The sequence below is a fragment of the Seriola dumerili genome, unplaced genomic scaffold (assembly GCF_002260705.1).
Source record: "Seriola dumerili isolate Sdu_G_001 unplaced genomic scaffold, Sdu_1.0 BDQW01003009.1, whole genome shotgun sequence".
NCBI lineage: Eukaryota > Metazoa > Chordata > Actinopteri > Carangiformes > Carangidae > Seriola > Seriola dumerili.
Window position 1 is genome coordinate 28,851 of NW_019177264.1, and position 27,218 is coordinate 56,068.

The 27,218-nt window shown below is 41.8% G+C and overlaps 1 protein-coding gene across 1 annotated transcript in view; it reads right to left on the bottom strand.

The window, feature by feature from the left end:
• Positions 1 to 27,218, bottom strand: part of pappa (pappalysin 1) — an 81,488-nt gene that overhangs the window by 18,421 nt on the left and 35,849 nt on the right. The window contains exons 10-14 of the mRNA XM_022769472.1: positions 26,222 to 26,418; positions 10,443 to 10,553; positions 9,988 to 10,123; positions 9,554 to 9,767; positions 6,138 to 6,312 (exon numbers count right to left, since the gene is read on the bottom strand). Coding sequence (XP_022625193.1) covers positions 6,138 to 6,312; positions 9,554 to 9,767; positions 9,988 to 10,123; positions 10,443 to 10,553; positions 26,222 to 26,418 — 833 coding nt within the window. The remainder of the gene's footprint in view (positions 1 to 6,137; positions 6,313 to 9,553; positions 9,768 to 9,987; positions 10,124 to 10,442; positions 10,554 to 26,221; positions 26,419 to 27,218) is intronic.

Here is a 27,218-nt window from a genome sequence, read left to right on the forward strand (position 1 = left end):
GGAATCTCTTGTTCCTGGGATGTTGTTTTTTTTTTTTCACCAGAAAAAGAATCCTGATCTTAAGTCTATTTCCTATTAGAAATAGCTCTGATTCCTGTAAATTATTTGGCTTGTGGTGTGATATTTGCAGATGAGATGAGACCAATATGGGGAGCCACCTCATCGTGCAAAACTTTGACTGTTTTCATGCTCTTCCATTAAATAGCACTATGTGACACGACGTGAACGCTTAAATTGATAATAGTGCCAAGAAATCTCACAACAAAACTGTCAGAGCTCAATCATTGTGAGTTTTCCTTCCCAGAATAAAAAAGGAAACCTGTGTTTTTTACCATTCTACCCCTGTTTTGGTTGCCTTTAATTACACACATCTTTTGAGAGAGTGGCCAAATTTTAAAGGCAACACAAGCTGGACTCAGTTAGCACTACATATCTATTGCTTCATAACCTTCTCTCTCTTCCCCTGTATTTCTATCTTTCATCTTGATCTCATTATATGATACTGCAAAACAGTATCAGGTTCCCTCAAAATAAATAAGCTCCTTTCGTATTTGGATATCCAACAAAGTAACATATGCATCGCATGTGAGCGCCTGCTGAATAAGAACTGGGTGTAGAGTTGAATGAGTCAGTCATGATGGGAGGTTGTGATCAAAAGTCTGCATGGAAGAAATGTGGAAGGATCAATTTAGTGTTAATGTGCCGACTGTAAATATGTATGCAAGTGGAATGTTAAATAAGTTTGTGAAAATGTGTGTGCGTTAAGTTTTACCCATCCTAAAACGTGTGTGTGTGTAAAACTGTGGTCAAGTGTACGTACACAGATACTCAGAAAAACACATTTACATTTACGTACATCTGCCGAAAGCCGTCTTAATCCGGCATGTATCCCCAAGTGTGTAGGTGTATATATAGGGTTGTGTTCCTGTGTGTACTATTATGTGTGTAAGTGTGTGGGAATTTTCCTTCCTTTAAAAAATTTACAGCTGACTATTTTTCTTCCAGTAGCGACTTTAACAACCGTTGGCTACTCTGCCTAATTCAAGCCAGACAGACTAACAGACAAATGAACTGACAGACTGACAGCCTCTTCCTTCAACTCAGGGGTTTGCCTCAACTCAGATTGCACACAAACGTAAGGCACACACAAAACATATGGTAATAGCACACAGCCGTTCATTGATAGGTAGACTTATTGCAGTGATGCTAAGGAATTAAGTATAATTTATTATTGTCTGGTCCTCATGGAAAAGCCCTTTTGAGGCTGTTTCTGAGGAAAAAGTTTTCTTTACTTAGAAGCAGAGGTTTTATTTGCCTAGAATATACACACTCACTGGTTTAACACAACACAACTCCACAACTGACTCTGGACAAGAATGTAGTCAGAGGTGTTACTGAGAATTTAACAGTACTGAGAAGCAGACATGCTTCTAAGTAGATACAATTCTGGGAGGCTTAGTTTTTCTTTAAATGACAACCACATTTGCCTGAACAGAGTGGATTTCAAACCTACTTGTGTTACAAATCACCATGTGAGAGCTTTTGTCTTCAGTGGAAGAATTAAATGTACATTTACACAGGCTTTCCATTAGCAGACATGGAGGACTCTGTAGGTTTGACCACTCTTCACTGCAGAGCAGCACATTGAAAATTTGTATTCACATGCTCGTCCAGTCGGGGAGAGTCAGATCCTAACTCAGCATCCACAAAGTCAGCAATGTTAAAGGGCTCTGTCTGTGCTTTAAAAACTGGTATTACACTTCGCAGCCTCCACCCTCATTCACCAAAGTAGGCTTATAAAGGTTGCTTATAGGCTTACAAAGGTGAACACCAGTGCAGGTTTTCCCTGCTGTGGCACTGTAAGGTCTTAGTTATACTCGCTTGTGGAAGCATACTGTGGACACCACGCACATACAGTTGCTCGGAAGATGCATTCCATGCATGCACAGTAGACCGTTGACTAGGTATTCCACGCATGTGCGATACCAATCAAATAAAAATGGAGACATCCGTGCAAGAAGAACAAAAGCTGCGGACCCCCTCACACAGCCTCTCTTCAAACTTAGCATCCATGTTTGTTGATACCCTTGTAGAATAGTGGGCGCACAGACAAATTGGTGGGTACGCCTGAGTACACAGACAAGCCTTGCATACACCCTCTGTGAATTTACATCACGTAGACCCTTGCGGACTCTCATGTATTAACGGATGTGGAACGTATTGGCTTAAATGTGGCACAAATGACACACATGATGGTCAGCACTGTCTGGTTGAACCCTGTAGACTTCCCTCAATATAAATTGAGACCAGGCACAAACAGTAGTGTCCACCATTCTATTTCCTGGCTGGGAGGCTGGGGAAATAAAAGGAGGCTGGGGATATCAGCGGGGGATGAGGTCTTCAAGTCATTTTAAGTTATAGTTATAGTGAATTATTAATAACCACAATGATATTTGCCCTTTGCATTTGACTCATCCTTACTAGCTGCTTACGAGCAGCTACTCTGGACTCACTCCAGCTCTCGGGCCAGTGCCTTGATAAAGGTCAAAGACAGGAGTACTGCTCACACAGTACCTTGCATGCATGGAGCACCCACAGAAAAGCTACGCATGGGTAAGGAAAGCGTCCAAATTTCACATGATGGACGAAATGAAAACTGGTTTCAGTGTTCCAACATGGTGCCTAATCGTTCTAATCAAAGTTGCTCACTGGGTAGATACACTGAAAAAGATATTCAGGATTCCACATTCGGGTGTCAATAGGATGTGCAGATAAAAGCCTTTCTCCGGCTGAGCTGGCCGACTGCCCACTCGTATGAATATGATGATAATACATCAATATGGATCTTAATAGCTCGTAAATTTACATTGGACATAATGGCTCAAATTATGGTGATAGCAGGAGTTATTTCTAGGAATTATTAATGTGGGACCATTTTCATCATCACTCGGAGACCTGAAGAGGGTTTTTCTGTCATTTAAAGAAAATGGATGCTCAGCTGGGGTAAGGCCATCATATAGAGGGCAGGTACAGTATGGAGGTGTGCTGGGCTTGTGTGAATTCAGATGAGCAAGTACTGTTTCATGGTGGACAGCAGTCAAGCCTGTGTGAAATAAAACTGACATACACAAATCAAACAAGTGAGGGAAACAGATTTCTTCTGAAGACAGCATTCTTTAAGAAGGTGGCGTTCCCAGAGCTACTTTGACATAATTGAAACAAGAATGTAATTGGCTAAAGAAAGGAGACAAGACAAAGCTTCATGCTGGACTTTTCGACCTTAGTTTGCAGGTGTGTGTGTGTGTGTGTGTGTGTGTGTGTGTGTTTTTGTAAATACTTGTGTGGCTGAAAAAAGAAGGAATGGAATAAATCAAGCGATGTGTACTAAGGGGATGTGGACAATCTGTTCAATTTTAAATTTTAATTCAATTTTATTTTGTTCCATTTTTGCTGTTTTACTTTTGTTGTGAAACTTCAAAATTCACTTTATTTGTTGATGTGGGTTTTCAACTATTACTCTATTTGAGGAGGAGATTAGAGTAGACTCAGTAGACTAAGAATCTGGCCAGATCGATTTATTACTGACCCTTTGATTCATAAAGCACTTTTCCATTCTTACATTTTTTCAAGAGTATTCCCAGTGTTTCTTTCAAATCTGTATTGTTCTAGTTATTCAGGTCCTGCAGCTATGCTGCTGTTGCTGTCAAAGAAACAATACAGTGCTGTCTCATGCTGGATTCTATAGCTAACAACAAAACCAGCTTCAAAATGTTGCTTTCTCCTGTCAGAATAAAGAAACGTACATGTCAAAACAACGACAAAACAATAAACAATACAACTGAAGTTTATACTAAATATGAAATGTTGCCCATGTGTTTATTTGCAGTGAAACTTCCAAAGGCTTTTGGGGAGAGACTTCCACTGCCCTTGGAGGGATGTGCAAGTGGAATCTTTTTCCAGAGAATCATTTCATTCTTTGGGGATAAAAGACTTGACTTGGAATGGATCAAAAAGCGAGTAATAGAAGGCACTCCTGCTATGGTAATTATAAACATAATTCAGTCTGCACATCTATTTTACAGCATAATCTTTTTTTAGCAGCGGCCTGTCAGCTGAGCAGAGTGATTTACTTGTCCTTATCAACTTTACGTGACTGGACTGAACATGATTTTGGAACGTCGCGAGAAGATTTTGGCAGCTAGGTTTCTGTCGCTCCTTCTGAATGAAGATGTAATGTGAGGTTTGAATGATGCAGTTCATCACTTTAATCATCCCACCAAGGAACTGATTATAACATCTGTAAACAACTTACAATTCCAAAACGTGGAGTAAATAATTCCAAGAGAGTTGTCATGTTTTGCAATTCAAAATGCTACAATCCAATGCATTTAAAAAATGAGTGCGACATGGGCCATTTCACACAGAGCAAAGGTCACAGAACACAAATATGATGTCAAAGAGGCCACATCTAAAAACATCTTGCCATCTGGTAAAGAAAATGACATAGTCTAAACTGACCTGATGTCGTTTAGTGGAGTGAATGGATGCAAAAAAGTTATTCATAAATAGCAGGTCCTCTAAATACCTTTGAAGGTCTGCCACAAATGATGAGTGACAGCTCAAAGTCTAAGAAAATGTTTTTTGGCACAGCCCCACTTCCTTTTCTGTTCTCTCCTGCCCCCCTTCACCCCACTTTGTCTGTACTTTGGTGCCTCTCCCTCTCTGAAAAGGATAATTTATCACTAGATGAACTGACATTGATGAATAGCCACATAGCGCACTGTCAATCAAAATCTAATGCAATTAGAAGTCTGTGCAGACTCATTGGAGAACTATTCTGATAGTGATTGTACATACAGTATGTATGGATGTGCATGTAAATGTGTTTCCGTGCATGTACGCAAACATATAGTATATTTGTGAAGGACGGAGGGAAACTCTCCAGTTATGACAAGTTACAGATCCCAGCAGCAGCCATGTGAAAGATGGGAGGAAGAATGAATACCAAAAGAAAAAAAATGAATTAAAAGATTTATTCTGTAAACACCCCCCACCCCCCCACCCCCCAGCTTCTTGTCTTAAATTTTCTGTCCATTACTCGTGCCACACCATCACAAACAAAAACACCTACACATACAGCAGTACAGGCATGTTTTTTTCCAGACTGAAATACACATAAAAACAAAATCTACCTTGTTCTCTGAACCTCCCGTCTCTCTGAGGGAGCATTAATAGATTGTCTTGCAGACTGCTTTACAGAGCCATGGAGAAGGATAAAGTGTTCATATGGCCTTTACAGCAGCTTGGCCCCAATCCAAAAGGTTTACGATGCGGTGTCAACTACCCTGTTTGTTTGTTTACTTGTGGTGTGGTGTGCATGCATCTGTGTGCATACTCTATCTGTCCGCAACTGCGTCCTGTTTATGCAGGAGATTGTCTGTACTTTGCTGTCTATGTGTTGGCATCAACATGGAAGCATTTAATGTGTTCTGCTGTGCGAGAGCGGCAGCAAATCTCTGCCCTTAAACAGAGACTTCAATGTGTGCGAAATGAGCAAGGATGGAGCGAGGGAGGGAGAGGGAGCAGACACTATGCGATGATGTCATCGTCCCGGTGGAGTAGCGATACAAAGTGACTGTTTGAGGTGATGGTGCGGCATGCTCAGCAAGAGACTAAACACTATTATGTCTGTGCTTGTGCTGAATATGTGTGGTGTGTGCGTGCATGTGTGTGTTTGTATATGTGTAGCAAGAGGAGGAGACTGGGGCATCTCCGCTGCTCAGTGCAGCACGTATCTACCTGGATGTTGATGATGTCATTCTCCCAAGAGGCTTGCCGTGCCAAGCCTAGTTTTTGCAGGTGACAAAATAAATGCAGAGATAGAGAGGAGAGCAGAGGAAAAGCGCGTTTGCACCTCTCTCTATATGGCAATTTGTGTACTTGAGTTTGCATCAATGCATGTCCAATGTGTGCATTCGCAAATTTATGTTTGCACGCATCCTCCCATATGCTGCAGAAATGCTTTTTGCACTTAAGGGTCTGCATGTGTACATTTATGCATTCATGTGCCTCTTTATGCACTGAGCTCTTTAACTGCCCGCATGCATTTAAACAAGTGTGTAGAGCAGTGTGCTTACCTGGCTCTTGATGATGTCATCATCCTGGTGGATTTGCAGGACGTAGCCAGAGTTGCAGGAGATGGTGCAGCGGTCCCCATTGTAGAAGTGGCGGCCAGGGCTACTGCACTTGAGCTCTGCATTGCGGATTAAGGGTTCCTGGCAGTCAATGGCTTCGCACGAATAATGTACACAACTATGAGGGAGTGTTTGTGTGTGTATATGTGTGTGTGTGCAGGGTGTCAGGGTGGGGTGGGGGGGGGTAAAAGAAAGCAAGAGAGGGAGGGAGAGAGAGAGAGAGAAACTAAAAACCACATTTAAAGTTACAACCAACATAAATTTAGTGTATAAAATAACACTGCAGACACTCAAACATGGAAGCAGTCACACATTTGTTCACAAACAGAAAAGCTACGCATTGAGTCAACCACATCCATCCATCAATGACTGTTTAATATATCAAATCAATAAACCACATGGAAAAAAGATTGCTATATTTGCTATGCGCATGAAAGGGGTGTCTGTGTGCACGACGAGTGTAGTTTGAGAATTAAGAGCGACAGGATATATTTCTGTGCAGGCTACAATGGCAGAGTTTGGCCACAGCTCTGTGTTGGTAGCCTGATGGAGAAGGCATTTCATGCTCTTGGAATGCTTGGATGCCCAAGGCACCTTTTTACAACAGTCCGCATTCTACAGTATAGGGTTCCCTTATGAAGCCGACAGAGAGAGAGAGAGAGAGAAAGAGAGAGAGAAAGGGACAGAGAGAGAGAGAGAGAGAAAGGGGATGTAAGAAAATACAGGTCTGGAGAAACATTGTTAAACTCACTCCTGCACCAATGGAATCTCTATTTTGCTCTTTTCATCCATTTGTTTTCTTGCTTCTGTTCAGACTTTCTATGCTTTTTCTCTCAAATTATTAATGATGCAAACCTCGTATGTACCTATATTATCCCTTATGTCTAACACCTGGTGTTAGAAGAAAGTTAAAGTAAAACCAAATGAACTCATAATTAAAATGTTGACAAGATGCTAAGGCACAAGAGCAGCAGTCCCTAACGCCTAGGGTTTTTAAGGACAAACTAGGGAAGCCTAGAAGCCTCCTCTGTGGACACTTTGGCTTGGAACAAAATCTCTTTGTGGTTTTCTGCTAGTCACTCTGGAATTTCTGACATAAATTACAATTAACTACCTGGAAAACTTTCCTCCTACACTGTGCATGAGAAGTACAGTATACAGCACAATAGCATAGTATGTACGACAAAAAGAAGAATAGAATAGAAAAGAGAGAACAGAACAAAAATAGTGTGAATATCCCATGTAGACTAGAAAACAACAATTCTTGATGTGGTAAGAGTTGATGAGTGTAAAAATTGAGTAAAAACATCAAAGTGAGAAGAAAAAAAACTGGTGCGAAAAACTTCGACAAAAGGGAATACATATATGTGCATGTGCTTGCAGACAAGCATGGAACATAAGACTGAGTCATGTTAATAGCTCCAGTTGTTAACAAGTCAGGGAAAAGGGGATGTGGTGTTTTGTGGAGGCATAAGTATTACGGGAAATGTGCTGCTCAGCCCAGGAGAATGAGAGAGGGAAAGCGGGAGCAGGAGGCACAGAAAGGGGAGAATTAAGAAGGAGATGGCAAACAGTTTGAGGGAAAGGACGAGGGGTGTGAAAGAAAAGGATGGGAAGACAGCACGGGATAACAGATATGATTCAGAGGACGGGGAGTCGAGATGGGATGGGAATATGGATGGAGTGAGGCAAAATGGAGAGGAGATATAAGAAGTTTTTTGAAAGTGGGGTATAGACGACAGAATGAAGATGATGAATTGGAGTTGATTAAAGAAAAGAAACAGATCAATGACACAGAGAGCCAGGATTCTCTCCTGATGTGTGGACAGACCCGCCAATAATAAACTCATCGCAATACTTTATTACAACATTCAGCTTGTAGCGTGTTCAAGTCAAAACTGCTGAGGATAAGTTGGCATGTCTGGTTGAATTGCCATCGTATAAACATGTAGTTTTCAAGAGCCTCTGGATATTAGATAAAGTGGAAAGAATATGAAAGGAAGGAAAGTCAGCGAGAACTCTGAGGGAAAGCAACTACTCTGTGTGTGTGTGTGTGCATGTGTGTGTGTGTGTGAGCATGTGTGTGCGGTAACAAACAATTTCCTGGCTGATGCAGATACACAATAGTTTTAATCTATTTAGGTGCTCTTGGATGTCTCACTGGCACACAACAAAAGCCACAAACAGCTCTATCTCTCCACACAGACCCCCCGACCATCCACTCTTTGTGTATTGTGGTGTTTATTAGTGCATTTCTTGTTGAAAGGGCTGTGGGAGCATCATCAGTATGAATTGTCTTATGCATGACAGTGGTGTGGAAATTGGTAAATTGTGACTCCTTGTGCGTGTGTGTGGTCTGGTTTAGCTATACTTGTGAGGAGGGACTTGACATCATGTGTTTAGTAGTTAAAGTTAAAGGTACGGCACACTCAAAATTGTGAGTTTTATAGCTGAATAGGCACTAATTCTTTTGTTGGCCTTGCTAACATCTTAAAGTTATCACCTTTGATGCCTGATTGAGAGGTCATTTATTTAATTAACAGGATAGACATGAGAAAATGGCATAACCTCAGTGTAGTATTGACTATTGCATAAACTATTGGAGAAAAAACTATTCTGGCATGATTTTTGAAAGAAAAGGGACATTTTTATGCAGTGTGCACTACAGCCAATACAAAACAATGTAAACAAGATTTAGTGTTGGATGCAGCGTGGTTAGGAATTTGTGGGCTGCAGCAAGAGGTCCAAATTGATTATAAATTCCCAGTTAAATTATATTTGTTACATAGAAAATTTTACTGTTATAGCTATAACTTCGGTCAGACGTCTAACATTAAACAGCTTGTTGGCGCCATTAATTTACACAAGACTCTCTCTCCCTCCAGCTCAGATACACATATAGAAACACGGTTGTTAACGTGTCTTGTCTCTTTTACCTTTCGAGTGAATGGTAACCTTGACTTGCATCTCATGTGTATGTGCAGTCTGTCCTCTTTCAAGGTGGTAGAGAGGACAGTTTTTGTCTGCCTTTTGTCTGCTCTGAATGTACAGCACTGCATGTCTGTCTGTCCTGGAGAAGGGATCCCTCCTCTGTTGTTCTTCTTTTTTGTCTCTGAGACAAATGTGTAATCTGGGGCTGTATAAATATGTATATAAAACTGACTTGCACAGTATGTAACATACGTAAGTGGGTATATGCAGACTTGGTGTTAGTTTGTGTATCTGTGTGTGACAGCATGGTCGTGTAAATGCACATAATCTTACGACTTCAATATGAATGCTTCTGGACTGTAATGTGTGTCTAACATATGCAACACTCATGCGCACCAGTGCTCCATTTCCATGTTTCTCGGGCTCACCTCTGGCCTGTGGGGTTGTAGATCTCATTGCTCTGGCAACCACTTATAGTGATGGGGTCAAAGGACTGGAAGGAGCGCAGACCTACACCCGAGATGGCCACAAGGCGAGAGGCAAACATGACCAGGATGGCCTTGGTGTGGTAGAAGGCCACGGACAGGTCGTGGTTCACTGGGATCACCAGAGGGTTGGTGCGGCAGCTGAGACGCCACTCACCTGTGGAGGGAACCAGAGTGGAAAATGTTAATCACACCTTAAAGGTGAATAAGGAGAGAATAAAAGGATGAAAGAGAGGAGTAGATCGCATGTTGGTGTACTTAAGGTTTCATTCTGCATCATGTAGATGATTGCTTTCCACTCATATGTATCATATTTAGTAATCTGACACCAAAGCTGAATTAAGAGGGTTGTAATATAAAGATAAGGAAGTTCTCACCAAGACTATGGATGCCCTCCTTGGTGTCCACTAGCTGAACAGTGATGTTACACTGAGTCTGGTCAATGTAGCCAGTCCCATCAGCAGCCAGGTGTATAATCACTGCCGCTGCCACCATGGGATGAGAAAAGTGGGCCTGAATGAAGGAAAAGTGTAAAGTTAAGGACAAAATCTTTAATAACTAGATGTCTGTGAAAGCCTTTCCTCGAAGCGGCCTGCGGATAGTCTCATTTTTATTCAAATGCTATCAGGAGTTGGATGTGTTTCTGCTTGACAGAAAAGAACTAAACACTTACAAGGTCTCTCCTTGGTCCTTCACCCTCTCAAGTTGCAGCAAAACGAGGTGACAGTACAGCAGTTTGACATGAACTATTGTTCCCCCACCAGGTAACTGAGTGCATTTCCTTTTTAGATGTCACCTGGGCCATATTTGATGGATATACAGTAAGTCTTACCTTGAGCCAATAGCTCGGATATCCCCAGGCTGACTCATGGGCCTCACGACAGGGGAACCATGCATACTGGGACACTCCATCTGATAGATCGAACACCTTGGACTGACATGTCTAGGGAAACATAAGAGAAAAGAAGGAAATTTGTTAATTTGGAGGCATCCTTCAAAATAAAGTCTGTTTTCTCCATTTTTAGATGGATTCTGCTATGTTATACATGTAAAAAGTCAAAACATGTGGTATATGTGATTTATTGGCTAACAAGCAATTACACTTTGAGAGTGTCAGCTGCTCCTGTTGTCAGTTATCATCTCTGAGGTGCTTGGACTTTTTCCAAATTGTCTGTCATCACAACAAACCTTAAAGTTTGACAAAAAAAAGACAACATGCTAGAATTCTGTTAAAATGAGCGCAAGCTGTGTAGCTAACTTGTACGTATTTTACACACTGTACTTATCTATGAAAAACCTTAAATTTGGTTACAGTCTGACCTTTTGACAATGCGGTGACCCTTGTTTTTCCACAACTGTCAGCTGTTTGTCAGCTGTTTGGGCTGACGTGCAGCTGACGTGCATTCATTGAAGCACTGTTTGTTTGTGTCTCGTCAACAAACCCAGCACCCTGTCATGTGTCGCACGCCCCGTGTCCCTCTCCCCTTCCCTCTGATTATTCCTTGTGCTAACCTCTGTTTTTGTGCTGACTTCTTTAACCCTGTCATGCCACACCTGTCCACTAGAAGCCCTCAGAGAGTTTTCATGATTTTATGAAGCACCTGTATCGTCACTACTCACTACTGTCATTACTCACTGTGGTGTATGCCTGTTCTCCCTTATTGTTTGGCATGTTGTCTAAGCTGTCTCGGCATTCTAGCCATACTCACCTGTTGCATGGATTGGCAACTAACCTTTAATGATGGTTATGATTGGTCTGGTGACGGGCAAACTCAATAATGTCTAATGAACTACTGCTGTTGTTAGTTTCCACACAGAGACAAACACAAACAGGTTGATCTAATAATCCCTTTAGATTTATATTACACTTTTGCATTGTAGAAATAAGGGTCAGCTTAAACCCTATACCTCAAAAGAAGCCTGTATATGGGAAATAAATAAATTGAGGCCTAGGATATAATATAGGTAATGTTAGAAGTAATAAAGTGATACACTGTATACAGTCAGAAATGCTTATCAAACCAAACTGTCATAGAGTGAAATTTAACTGAACTTCGCCATAATGGGACTTGGCCTCCAATCTACTATTTTCAACTTTCAATGCCCAGAGGCTGTTGAGGCTGTTCTATTTTTTGCTGACTACTATGGCAAGCCACCTGTGTGTACCTACGTAGATTATTCAGGAAAAAACAGCTCAGGAGTGGTGATTGGCTGCTAAACTTCTCACATTACCACTCCTTATCAGAAGCAGAGATAATGGCAGAGCAAAGCTTTAAAAGTGAAAACAATGCAACTGAATTCAAAAGTACTACATTGCTGTGGCTGTGCTGACATAAGTTCAAAGGCCCCACACATTATCACCTCATTAGCTATGCTGGGATGATGTTCGGCATGAGATTTAAAGATGGACGGGGCATTTTGATTAAACGGTAGGAAAAGTGGGAGAGGTGAAATGTTAAAAGATTACTGAGCAATAGATAAAGACAGACAAAGGGGAGAGAGGGCAGATACCCAAGGACAACGAGTTTCGCCCGCTGCCCTGAGCTAGTGAAATGAGACACCAGTAACATGAGAGTTTTGCTAGAGAGGCTACTGTAAGATCCTGCCACCGTGGAAAACTGGCCAGACCAGCTATCTGTCCATATATCTGTCCCCTAGATCTGTTGACGTGACCTTTCTGCTCAGAGCTGAAGTGGCAGAAATGAGAAATGCAGGTGAGAAACACCTGAGACTTTGGACTCCATTTGAGTGCAGTTGTGTAGATCTCCATTTTTCATTCCAGGTTTTTGTGAATGCACAAAACCATCTGTGAGATTTCCAGTCACTAAAAAACAGTCATTTGCTAAATGTTTATGTAATAAACACAGAAACTAAATTGAAACCAACGGTTATTTTACTCTGGCAAGTGCAGAGCTTCCCAGAGTCCAACATTACTTCCCAGCCCAACCCCAGCTTTGGTCTGGCCTTGACAAAAAACACACGCACCAGTCTGACTAACTCTCCCTGACTGTATGACTTAATTACCAATATGCTTTAAAGGCACTGAAGGTCTGCTAATGAACTGAAGTCAAGAGGAACTGTTTCCATTGCTAACCATTCACTGGCAGAGCAGGTGACAAAACCATTTCCATGTGAAAACTGATGACTTATTCATGTAAACACAGGTGGCACTAGCTACACCTTCCTCCACATCCCTCCACCTCTCATCCTTTCCTTCCCCCTCATCTCCTGGTGTGTTTTTCTAACAGCCTACTGTTGGAGACAAACACTGCTTGGCTTGCCAAAACCCTTGCCCTCAAGCAAACACCCCCCATCAAGTGTCACACCAGTAGGAGGTAATTCACAAGTCTCCCATGGCTCATTACACTTCCTCCAACTTCCTCACCATGCGATAGCAAAAGTCAAAACACTGAATAGATTTGTCATTGATGTGATTTAGTCATTAACAGAGGGGGTAAGGTTGGTGATGATAATAAAAATCCATCCATCCATCCATCCATTCATCCATCCATCCTTAGCAGGGTCCCAGAGGGCTTGAGACTATCCCACCACATATTGGTTGAGTGGCTGGGTACCCTAACCTGGACGTCTTTGGACTGTGGGAGGAAACAGGAGTCTCTGGAAGAAAACCTGTACAGGCACTGGCCAAGTTCTGGATTCAAACCCAGGACGTCCTCACTGTGATTTGAGTTTGTTTTTGTTTGTTTTATTAAAGCACAATGTTACAGTCTGTTGTCCATTTTTAAATGTGTTACGTATTTCATTTTCAAATGAAATGTCCATGTCCATGATGACTTCCACATTGCTCCTGCTCTTACATGCATCAGTGTCTTAGTCTGCTTTTGCACACATTATAAAACTCCAAAGACACTTTCATCAAGAGCGCCAGAGTGCAATCTAAGGTTCAGCCTTTGATCACACCACACACACACACGCACACACATGCACGCACACACATACACATAACCCAGTTTTAGCCTTTGTAATCAGGTTAATTCAAGTTCATTCATGTTCAGGCAAACAAACCTTTGAAAGGATTTTTTTTTCTTCACTGCTGTTATATCAAAGTGAAAAAATTACTGTAAAATGCTTAACTTTGAGAAGGTGTATTTAAGAATCAGCAACCTAAAGGCTTTCATAAAAACAAAAATAATAACCAGAATGATAAAAATGATAAACTGGACAAAAAACAAACAAAAAAAATCATCATTACACATTTTGTAGCCTATTATATATATATTATATATATGTGAAATATTAGTATAGAACGTTTCATCTTAATGCTTTTGTGTTGCTAGGAAATGTGAAAAATCCAGCAAGTTCTTTAAACTAAGAGCTGGCAAGCACTCCTACAGTTGAAAACAAATGTCAGACTACAGGAGATCATGGATGAAGATTCCTGTGTCTGGTTTGTACCATGATCAGGTGTTATTTAAGGACTGGTAAATGCATTCTCAACAGTTAGTCCCTGAGGATAGTAGAAGGCACATGTATTGATTAATGCACTGAGAAAAGAGGGAGGGGAGCCCAGAACCATTTATAGCACTCACTTTATCAAAGGTTAAGTAACAAAACCTGATCATTTTACACCGAAGTGCAAGTTCACAACATATGGCTACAATTGTCAATATACAAAGGCTACTTCAACCACTTTAACAAGAGTGGCAGCAGCACAAACACTGTACCACTAACATCTGCACAAAACATCAAAGCATTAACTAATTCTACTATAGAGAGTCTACCTGTTATTGACCAAAGAAGTCAACTTCTCTCTATGTCTTTGACATGCCCTTTTTCGGCCTCATTTTATAATCTGTCTCAGAAAAAGCATGATTTTAAAAATAAACTTTTATTGCTAATACATCATCTGAGTCCAATGAGACCAAATAAAAAACAGATGCGATTTCCTTTATCACAGACCTTCTGCAAGCCCTGATCAATCAGCCCGCCCCTAATATTAGGAATGTTCACCGAATAGCATTTGGAAGAGAAAGCAGTTGATGTCATGCATGTTATTCACCGTATCTTTGTTAGATGTGGTATTCAAAGCCACACGTCCTGTGCACACAAAGGTTTACTCTTAAAATAAAGACGACGCAAAAGTTTGCATGTGTGTGCATGTTGTTGTTAATAGATACTGTGTCCAGTGTGCTTGCATTGCATCACTTTATTGACCCCTTCAGCAGAGAGGCCAAACAGGCGTCATAAACAATGCTAGGAGGTTAACACTTAATGGATGGATCCTACAGGAAAGGGAAAGACAAAATATGTAAATGTAGTAAAGAAAACAGCACATATGCATCTAAACTAAGACCTGTTGTTGTTTGCCCACTGTCAGTCTGTTGTACCTATAAAATATATTACCTGCCCGAAGATCTTTAAATTAATCACTTGATTACTACTACAATTTCATAGGAGGAACTGTTGACAAAAGACAGTCCAAAGAATCTAGTTCCTCAGTTGGAAAAAGTAAGAGAAGGATATAGCAGATCCTTTGTTTGTGAGGTTAAAAAAATGGACGATTAAAGGGGCTATTTGTACGTTTTCTTACCAGGATGTGGTTGTGGTGACTGTTGCTTATCAAGAGTGTCAGTCATTGTTGCGTTTACAAGACAAGAGGTTATAATACGCCCTCTGAAAAGTGCTAGGTCTTCGGGGCAGATTGGAGGCTACAGTGCATCACTATCAGAAAGTGACAAGACAGGCTGGGGCTAGCTGGTTAGCATGCTAACCTCAGTAGAAGAAAACACATGGTAGAGACAAGTCTTAACATTTGTGTTGCCTCTTTACTGCTGAACACAGCTCTTGGCGAGTAAAGGAGTAAAGTTTGATGCTGAACTCGCAACGTTTCTTCTAGACTGGTAAGTAAACAGCTGTTAATGCTAACGCTGGCTATGTAGCAATAGCAAAACGTACAAATAGCTACTTTGAAATCGTTACAAGTGACGAGAAAATCGAATGTGGTAATGTAATGTTGTAATTGCTTCTAAGTGGAAACCATTACCGTTGTGCAAAGGGGATGCCAATTCAGTAAAACAACAAAACAAAAATGCTTAGTTCTGATTGCCTCTCCTATCCCCACTCATGCTAAACACATGGTTCCCTTGTTCTGATTCATAACAAGAATGTAGCAGTCATTATTACTTAGTACTATTCCAGGTACGTAAGTTAAAGGTTGAGATGTCTATTTGGAAAGAAACAACTTCTCGCCTTCCTTGGAAAACAGTCCCAGCAACACTGGAGATATCAGTTCAACTTCTTAACTCAAAAACACACACACGCACACACACACACACACACACACACACACACACACACACACAGTTACACACATGGTCTTAATTTGTACCAGCTGGCTAGTCAGACTGGCAGACAACAGCCAACCCCTGGTCTGTAGACACAAACTGGTGTTTGTAAATCACCACTTCAGATAAAAGGAGAGCTAAGTGTCTTGAGCCAGGGGAAACCAAAGGAAATAAAGGTGAAGTGAAAGAGAGAGTGCAACTGTCAGAGTCATTACCTTGAAAATATATCTGTACTGTAAAAACATTCATTAAGAGCATAAAACAATACATAAACTTAGAAAGGGGGAAACAGTGAGCTCCACTGCTAGCAAAGACAGAGTAATGACAATAATAATGGCCCTAATAACATAATGTACCTCAACTACAGCCTTTCCCCCCTGTGACAGAGATTTAGTGCCAGTGTGACGTTAGATCACTTCTTTCAGAGGGATGCCTGCACATAACACATATCCACGTTCAAACACACACAGACTCAAATACAAACATACACATATGTTACACCCACCTTGGCTCGGTTACTGATGTTGAAGCCTCCAGATTTTCAAAATGTCCTATCTTGGATTCAAATCAATAAACCTCACTGACACGCACACAAACATGGGCCATATGTTCTCGAGAAGACTACTGAGGCCCTCAGACATTTAGGAGGCCCCACAAAGGTCCTTCCTGTATCCTCCAAACACCAGAGGACGGCGAGGGAGCCTGAGGAAGAGCTTAGTGCAACTGTGGCCTTTTCTGACTCTCTACACTCATTTCTCTTTGCTTTGCGCTGCACACTACACAACGCAAAGAAACAACAGAGAGAGATTGTTCTCTTTAATGGCATGCCCTCTCATCCACACCTAGCAGGGTCAATAATTAAACTAGTCACAGTAACAAATTAACTTACAAATATTTCTGTGACAGTGTCTTGACAAATCACTCTCAGAATGTTAAGGTGCTGCAGCAGTTTCATCTATAGGTACTGGTATTCAGCATGATGCTCAAAAATGATTACATAGAAGCTTCCTGTTAAGTATTGTTGAGTTGTGGAGCGGAGATCATAACAACGTATCACGTCTACCCTCAGACAGACACGAGGACGCCATCATGACAACATAATGTCTCACATGCTATGTACCATGTGGCAAAATGCGAAAAAAAAAAAAAAAAAAATCACTGCTAGATATCATCAGTGGATTGGCTTGTAAGAGCATTTCTGTTGTTAAGACTGTTGGAATTTATCTCTGTCAACCAACTTTCCCACAACTCCTCTTGTCTACACCAATTTCCATGTTCCCATTCCCCCGAAATGATTCCAACCCCACTGTTTTAAGTCTCAGTATTTTGGGCATGGTTCTCGCCTTCAGTCAGTCGTTTACTTCAGCAGTGAACATAATCACTACAACATCTAAAATGTTTATTCTTTTTTTTTTTTTTTTTTTGCCACCCAGTGTCATCTGTGTAAGGGCTGGTACATCAGGAACTGTGGATACCTGCAGAGCATTTTTATTTCAGGTCCTGTTGTGTGACTTTGTGAGGTCAGGCTGTAATCTGGTTTGTTGGACTTTGGACACATGCAAATGCAAAGAAAAGCACTTCATAAGAGGATATTTATCTTGTCACACAACCTCCTAAAATGTGTCTATTTCCATCAACAGGTATTTCTTTTGCACTCCTCTTTCTCTCTTTGTTAAAGGCGTATATATAAAAATTTGAAGCCTGAGCATGGGAAGCAGGAGTGAGCATCTGTGAGGCATTTGTGAAGAGAAAAAGAGAAAGAGCAACAGAGAGAAACTAGTATGAGTTTCCAAGCACCATCCCATGGTTTACAGGAATGCTGGTGAGCGCCTGGTGTGTGAGGTAATGTCCTGTCACCCAGCCCCACCCATACCCACTGAAGCTCACCGTCTCATTGGTCCAGGGCTAATGATGGGCGACTTCCATGGCGTACTGAGAATGGGGCTGTAAAAGTTAGTGAGTGGCTGCAATTATGCAGTTTACCTATCCCAGTCTCATCAGGGCAGACATGGGTAGTGACTGGGTGGTAGGGAACACAGACCACAAACTAATGTATAGGGATTGGTGAGCATACAATGCCAGCAAGTTGAAAACAGATGGGTCTGCGGAGAATTTAAATGTCCCTCATTCAGTGGCCCCCTATGCTCAATAAAACAGGGCCAAAACCCTGCATATTAACAGCTTGAAAATGTTATGGGGGGGTCATCAGTGCCATGAAAAAAAATACACCAGCCACAATGAGGTTTCCACATGGCAGGACCACAATAATAATTGAAACGGGAAAAGTAAAAGGGAAAAAGGAACGCCATCCCAGAGGTTTCTTTTTAATGTTACCACACGCTTAAGTCACTGGCACCGTGCCTGACGAGGGCTGTGTGGTTTGGGGGAATGTTTGGTGAGAGAGACAGTGCCAGAGTAGCTGGCCCTCCTGTACTGCTGAAAGCAACAGCTCGGCTACTGTATGAGCTTTTGTTTTTGTGGGCATGCGTGTGTGTGTGTGTGTGTGTGTGTGTGTGTGTGTGTGTGTGTGTGTGTGCGTGTGTGTGTTTCAGCTTGTGCAACCGTATGTGTAACTTTTCTTGTGTGTTTGTTTGCATGTATATGCATGGGGAAATGTGTGCAAATGTGTATGTACACTCTGCAGTAGCCTATATACGGTATGCATGTATCCTTCACTTAAGTACACAAACACACACTGCCGGCTTTTTTGGGACCTGGGACAAAACTGGGCCAGTTATTGTTTCCTTGTTTTTACTAGTCAGAATCGTTTCCTTTACAGTGCCTCTCTTCTCCCTCTCCTTCCCCTACTTACCTAAAGATGAATGCAGTGGAGGTTATTTAATCCAGACCTCATGCACATATGTTTGTTTTACATCTCGAGATGGGTGAACTTCATATATAGGCAATTTCTTGCAGCGTGAGAGAACTAAAATGTTATCCCTTCTGTTGCTTATGTATAATTAAGGGGAGTGTTCTCCAGGGGTGCCCAGTGGTTGCGTCAGAGATTGCCTGGGCAGCAGCCCTCTCTGGAGAAATCACCTGGCTTGCTGTTTGATCTTAAAGTTTAAATGCACATGCACCCTCCCTGCTAACACAAACTCATCTACACACATGTACATGGAGGCAAGCAGACTGCACACATACATGACTACAAGCACATGGGCACACGCACACGCGCACACACACACACACACACACACACACACATACACACATACACACACACAGACACACACACACAAACACACACACACACACACGCACACACAAACACACACACAGGTTAGTTGCTAGGGCCAGTTCTCCAATCCAATCCCCCTAGAGCAAGTTGAGCTGGCTCACCATATTCCATGGTGTGGTAGTGGGGGAACATTATGTTCTGCTCCACAAAGACAGCAGTAGTACATTTCAGTCCCCTATGGACCTGCCCTACAATCCTGCATGGAGTCGGCACTGTGAGTGTGTTTGTGGTGTGTGTGTGTGTGTGTGTGTGTGTGTGTGTGTGTGTGTGTGTGTGTGTGTGTATGTTTGCCTGTGTGTCTCTAACTGTGTACCTGTGTGTGAGCTTGATCAAGGGAAAAGGGATAGTCTTTTAAATAAGCTTGAGCCACCTTACTGTATTCACAGGTAGCCCCGAATTTTAGATGAGAGGCCCTCTACAACATTGTGTAATAAGTCGGACATTGAAAGAGGGAACAAAAAGGTTAAAAACAACACAGCTACTAAACCTGGATAGAATTTTATACTGGCAGTTATGCATTTTTGTGATCATTAATGTGTCTCAACTTTATTAACTTCATACATTCTCTGGTGTCCATATGGTATTTTGATTGGATCAAACTGCTCATTTTGAGGACATTTTAATGTGGGAATGGCCAATGGTTTTGGACCATTTTCTACTTTCACAATAATTTTTATTCAGTGATGTATTTTCTTTTGACTGCAGTAAGACTGTCGGTCAAACTAATTTCCAGATTGTTGTACCTCCAATTACAACCGCTAACCACATCTGTTCCCCCGTCAGTCATTTGTCATTTATGGTTCTGATTCCCTACATTATGTCATATGTCATTTCAGCCATCATATAATGTATCGTTATATATCTTTCATCATTATTTCTGGTTTAACAGCACTTGACTGCCGCATTTCTCAATCTGCATGTTATTCTTTTCCTCTGTTTTGGCTTTAATCCCTATTTCACAATGGAATTACCCCTTATTTATCATCAACTATAACTATATCACTAATGGTCAATGGACTATAGCCTTTTTCTAATCTTAGAGACCACTCAAAGCCCAGGCCACATTTGCCCATTCACACTCCCATTCATACACCACGCCCATACACTGATGGAACAGCCATCAGGACCAATTCAGGCTTCCGCATCTTCGATGAACAGACTGGAGGAGATCGGGATCAAACCACCGGCCTTCTGATTAGCGGACGACCCGTTCTACCTCGTGAACCACAGCCACCTCAACCACGACCATTGCAGTTTTTTTTTTACCTCTAGAAGTCAGTGCTGGGATTCACACTCCATGACCCAAAAATGAATGTGTGTCATCCTTACAAAGATCTAGCACACGATTACATTCTGTAAGGTGGACTGCAGGCTACTGAGCTATTGTGTACAAATGGGCAGTATGTGTTTATGGCTCCATACACCATTTATTCTTATGTTGCTGAACTCTCCCTCAGCAGTGGTTTGAATGTGGGTAGCATTCGCCCATCCTTCTCCTTGGTTTTGCTCTGATGCGAGAAGATTCAAGTTAAGCAAAAAAGTTAAACTCTCATACACTAATGCTGCATATCGAGTTTATCATTCACCATTGCATTCAATGGATAAATTACGTGTTTCAGTATCCCTCTATGTTTGTTTGATTTACATTAGAAATATATTGCTTTGTATACCCCTTATTCACACACACACACACACACACACACACACACAAACAAAAGTGCATAGCACTTGAGATTTCGTGCAGATACATGATCTCTCTTTCTCCTCAAGTGCCTTCTTGCGCTGTTGTTGCTTTCTTGCATCCGCAAAGATCCCTATCACTGCTGCCCGCTTTGCTCTCTCTCTCAGACACACACACACACACACAGACCCACACACACAGAAACGCTGTCTTTAGACATCAAACGGAGCTGATACACAAAGCCAATACAGGACTTGTTTACTAGATCAGAAGGAAATGATGTACTATCAACTTCCCTCACCCCCAACACACTCATTCAGAACATAAAACACTCACAAACACACAGAGAGTAAGTTACACTTTAGCATTGTTCTGTATCAGGGAAACACATCTCTAGTCCAACTCTACCAAAGACCAGTGAACCATGAACACGGAAACATGATTAAATTAAACCACAAAGGAAGAAGTGAGTTTTTAGCAAGACAGGACAATGTGCTGTTGGTTTCTGATAAAACCAATTACTACAACTGGCACAGGCTCATTTGCGAGCCATTTTTTCAAGTGCTTGACAACATGGTAATACGGCAAAGTTTGGGAGAGTAGTTCATTTTTTTCACGTCCAAGTTTTTAAATTAATCTATCAGATAAAATATGGCTCCAGTTCTTAGTCCAGTTTGTTACTCTCAGACCTGAGAAATGAGGGAATGCCTTTTGAGGAGACTGGTGCTCTTCCTTCCAGTAGATATCCAGAGATTTGGAGAAACCAAGGGGCTATGGAGTTGTTCTGGTGGTTTGTGGTGGCCCAACACCTTGCTTAGACACTTAATATTGGTTTCCTTTGTGCACTCCCCTTGCACTTATAACCTCTTTCTGGGCCTCAGTTTGCCTCTTGCTCTTTATTCATCTCTCTCCCACATGAACAGACACCAGCACACAAACAAGCACGAGAAGGACAATAATGGTACATATTGCGGGATGAATGCTAGTGGTTAACCAGACACCAACTCCAGCAGAGAACTTTACTGTCATTTTGGCTTCATGCTGCAGTAATGACATTGTCTCGGGAGTGTGGTTGAGTGAGAGGGTATTCTGCAGTGCATTTGGAAAGTATTCAGACCCCTTCAGTTATGTTGCTGCCTCATGCTAAAATAATTTCATTTCATTTTTCCCCTCATTAATCTACACTCAATACCCCATAATGACAAAGTGGAGACAGAATTTTAGACATGTTTGCTAATTTATTAAAAAGGAAAAACTGAAATATCTCATTGGCAGAAGTATTCAGACTATTTGCTATGAAATTTACCTCAGGTGCTACTCTACACCATGAAGTCCACCTGTGGTAAATTCAGCTGATTGGACGTGATGCACACACCTGTCTATATGAGGCACCACAGCTGACAATGCATATCAGAGCAAAAGAAAGCTGCCATTGAGGTTGAAGGAACTGCCTGCAAAGCTCAGAGACAGGATTGTGTTGAGCTCAGATCTGCTCAGATCCAGGGAAGGCTTCAAAATTTTCTGCTGTATTGAATGTTCCCTAGAGCACACAACCTCTATAATGGAAAAAAGTTTGGAACAACCAGGACTCTTCGTAGAGATGACCAAAAACCCGATGGTCACTCTGGCTGAGCTCCAGGGATCCTGTGTGGAGATGGGAGGAACTTCCAGAAGGACAACCATCAGCACTGCACCAATCTGGGGTTTATGGCAGAGTGGCGAGACAGAAGACTCACCTCAGTGAAAGACACGCGAAAGCCTTCATGGAGTTTGTAAAGAGGCACCTACAGGATTCTCAGACTATGAGAAACAAGATTCTCTGGTCTGATGAAACCAAGATTTAACTATTTGGTCTCAATTCCAAGCATCATATCTCCAGTGGTGGAGCATGGTGGTGGAAGCACCATACTGTAGGGGTGTTTTGCAGCAGCAGGGACAGGGAGACTGGTCAGGGTTGAGTGAAAGCTGAATGGAGCCAAGTACAGAGATATCCTTAATGAAAACCTGGTCCACAGAGCTCAGGACCTCAGACTGGGCTGAAGGTTCACCTTCCAACAGCCCTTATCTCTGACATTGATCCTGTCCAGTGTACGGATCTTACTATCCTTATTTAGCATCATGGTCATGACTTCACTCACTTTAAGGTTAGTATACAGAGAGTGGGTGAATGACAAAGAGAGAGCGAGTGCACTATTTAACCCCAGAGCCATTTCGGCAGCAGCTTAGTTCCTGGCAGAGTTACCTTTCAGCTTATTTATGCATGGTCACTCAAAGTTCTCAACTGTTGTGTCTTGAGAAAAGATACTATGTCTCAACATGTTCCACATTTATACCTCAGTGACTTGAAGCAGGAGAGTGAAATTATTAAAATGATTAAGTGAAGTAATAGAACAATTAATCTTTTTTACCCAACAGTTTCTGACAAGGCTACAGTTTATTCACTTTTCAGACAAATGAGTACTGATCTGAAGGATAAGAGCAAGAAGGGAAAAAAAAGTAACTACAGTACACTGTCTTCACCGATCTCCCACCAGCATTTATTTCACACCAATCAGTTCCCTTGAAATGACTCAAAAACTCTGTTGTCAGATAGATTTAGTCTCAGGAATTATTGATCTGCTACCCGCAGAAGGAATACTTTTCATTCACATACCAATGTCCAGCTATGCTCCAACACAACTGAAGTCAACTCAGTGTCAATGAGTTGGATGCTGCAAGTTCTCACCAAAGCTGACATTCTTATCATATAGAGCCTGCAACAAGGTGACCTGATGAGTCAGGTTCATACTGTTTTTCCACGCCAAATTTAAAGTACGCAACAAGTAATATATTCGGTGTTGTCTCCCTTGAATGCAGAAAAATAAGCCTTGCAGTCCAGCTGCAGTCGCCATTTCTCAATCCTCGCCATTTTAATATTGATGACAGTCATCTTAAAGTTGCCAAACAGTCTATTACGCCAACAGTTTTCTAACTTCCCGTCAAGGGCAATATGTGAGTCTGTATCAGCAAAGCCACAGCACTTTTGGCAGACAACACTGCTCAGAAAAATTGCATCAAAACCTCAATAAAGATCATAGATCAACAGTATACCATCCTAAGTAACTATGTGGATCTGAGGCTCGGACTTTGGATCTCTTGGTTGTTATCACATCAAATGCCTTTCTCATCCCTTTGCACCGACAGATCTTGAAGGTCACCCAGGAAAATCAAACCCGTTATGTAAACAATCACCCACAAACCGAGAGAGCTAGAACAGAGCACTCTAGAGAGGTAATGCAGTCCAGATTCCTTAAAAATGACTATTTGTTGGGCGATCTATGGCAGATTCCTGTGTGCCATCAAGAAAAACATTAGCAAAAACAGCAATTAAAATACCAGATGGCTAGAAATCATCAAAGATCCTTCAAAACAGACAACATCTTCGATAACTTTGTTTTGCTACTGATCAGCCACTGTGGTGTTTTATATGTTGTTCTAAAGTGGCCACATTTTAACTGGATCCACGAATGAAGTCAAGCCTATACTCGCCTGCTCTTCATCTCCAGAACCAACCCTCACATGCTTCATCTGTGGCAAGAGCCTCCAGGACAGTCGCCATAGCCACACGCATCCAATTGCAGAATTGCTCAGGACCATTGCCTGAGCGAGGATCTCAACTCAGTTATTTGAGGCTGTGTTATGTTAGCTTTATTTTCCAGGGGACTACCACAAGCAAATAAATGTGCATGACGGTGTATGCATGTGTTTGCCAGAACACGCAGTGTTTTGGTTTTTTTGTTTGTGTGTGCGCATGCTCGAAACTGCAAGGACACAGTGTAGTCAAAGTTTATTTGGAGGTGAAGAGATGGCATTTGATGCTGCTGAAGCGCATGTTACTGGAGTGAAAACAGTGATTACATCAACATGATGTCGGTGACAGGAATGGGCTTTGAGGACACTATTTTTGATGTAACAGTGTACTTCCTGGATAGGTGACAGAATGTGTGAGAGAGGGAGAGAGACTGAAAAGGAGAGGCGGAGAGGCAGAGAGAGATAGTGACAAGACCGTTAGTGTTTTGTTAACCTGTGTTTGCATATTTTCCACACATGCACTTGTGTGTTCACATAGAGTGTACAGTCAGTGGCCTTGTAACGAGGTGATCTCATCACATATGACCCTTGGGGAACAGTGTGTTCTCCACAGTAAAAGTACTTTTTGTATGAACAATGTGTCCTTCACAGCAGAAATCCTTTCTTTATGGTTATATGGACATGTGCCACTGGTGTCTCATTCTTCTCAGAGAATAAAACATCTGCAATGTTGTTAGTTGGATCACATTCCTTTTTTTTTTTTTTTTTTGCTCAGACCAAAGCAGTGCCATATAAATATCAAATGCTTTCAGTGGTGTTGGTTAATCTCCTACCTCTGTTTGCGTAAATCCTTGCCAAAGTGTTCTTGAGCAAGGCACCTGACCACAGCTGTTCGAGAATAACCAGTACATTGGCCTTGTAAAATGCATCATCAGTAGTGGGAACAAGCTCCAGTTCCAACATCACACACTTCCAACATCACACACATGCCTCAGAGAGACAAGAGACAGCACTGTCAGTGTAGAGGAGCAAAGCCTTAATAATGTTTGAACAAAAACATATCTCCTTTGTAGGGTTAAAATATTTGTGATCATAAAATTTAACAATGGATATTGATGTCACTCTTAACATCAAAGTAAGTAAGTTAACATTTGGTTTTAATAACAAATACTCTGAAAGCTATCAAGAGACTGGACAAGTGATATAATAAATAGTGGCTTTAAAGGAGATAGTATACTTCAACAACAAGCCTTAGCGTTGACCATCCATATTAGAGAGGGGATTAAATAGGATTGAGCCTAATGCACTTCTTTTTGTCCAAAGCTCTCTCTCTGTGTGTGTGTGTGTGTGTGTGTGTGTGTGTGTGTGTGTCTCTGTGTCTGTGTCTCTGTGTCTGTGTGTGTATGTCTCACCCTAATGTTTTGGGCAATCAGGTCTTCTCTGCGTTGCGACAGCAACAGATCAATGCTTCCACTGGGCTTAGGTGGAATCAATGGCTTCTTCTCTTGTCTTCAATAAGCATTACTTTAATGAGAGCAGCAAACATCCGCACCCACCATGGGACACATCTAATTAAATGCCCCAGTCTCTAAAATTATTTAACTGGTAAACTAGCAAAATAAGTTTTTTTTTGTTTGTGTCGAGCAAAAATTGAAGCAGGAATACATGACTATATCTGTATTTGGTTTTATGTCTACATTTGGAGAATTTAATGCTTGTCAACCTCTGACATGATAAATTACATCAAACTATTTTGCTTTTTTAACTGAGGGCACCTGTAATGTGCATTAGATGGGAGGAGCTGTGCATCTTACCTTAGTAACAGCAGGGTATCCAGCAGCCACCTCACCAGAGCAGTAAGGCTTCTCCTCATGGGAAACCTCGACGGTGGAGGCCCATTGGTCCAGGAAACCACTGGGGGTGTAGAGGCCACAGTCTCTCACACCAGTCTCTCGTTCAAAGTCCTCACACACTCCATCACCATCATAGTAGTAGCACATGCTTGGCTCCTCTGCAGGTGAAAAGAGAACAGGGAAAAGCTGTAACTTCGAATAAACCACTGGATGTGTTTTTTGTGACTTTTTTTTAAAGGTAAAGCGAGGATTGAGTACAGTTAATGTCAGCTGGTCAGATTCATCATAACCCCTTCCACCACATTTCTCTTCCGTGTCTAGCATGTTTTCATTTGTGCAACACCATGCAGGTGAGGTTTTACAAACTCCAACATTTACTACCCGCCCTCCCTCCTTCTCTCATCCTTTTTTATAGAACTTTCATACCCCTTGATCCTTTGGGATACAATTTCTAACCTTATCTTTGTTATTTTGGAAGGTCAGGAGGGAGAGGACCAGATAAAAAAAAAAACAGGGGAGGAAGGTAAGGGATAAAAGGTGCATGGGGAAAATAAGAGGATAAATTCTTGAGTGTGTGAGGATCTACAAGTAGAGATGAGAGAATATGTTAAGGTCAGGAGGAAAGACACAAAAAGAAAGAATAAAAGGGAGAGAGGGATAAAATGAGCGAGAGAGACAAACACAGAGGGGGGAGGGGGGGGGCAGCGGGGGAACCAGACAAAGTCAAGAGGTAAAGAAAGATACAGCAGTAATTTTTCCAGACATCCCACCCGGAGTTAAGGTCTGGAACTGGAAGCTTATGGACTGGAGGAGAGGGGAGCAGAGCAGGGAGGTTGCCTGGGCCTCATTGCTCTCAGCTCTCAGCTAAAGCAGTGTCAGCCGGTGGGGTTCCAGTTAGGGGGAAAGGCGGCATTCTGTGCCAAGTTGGCCGGGGCCTCCTCCTCGAAATTCCAGCCCT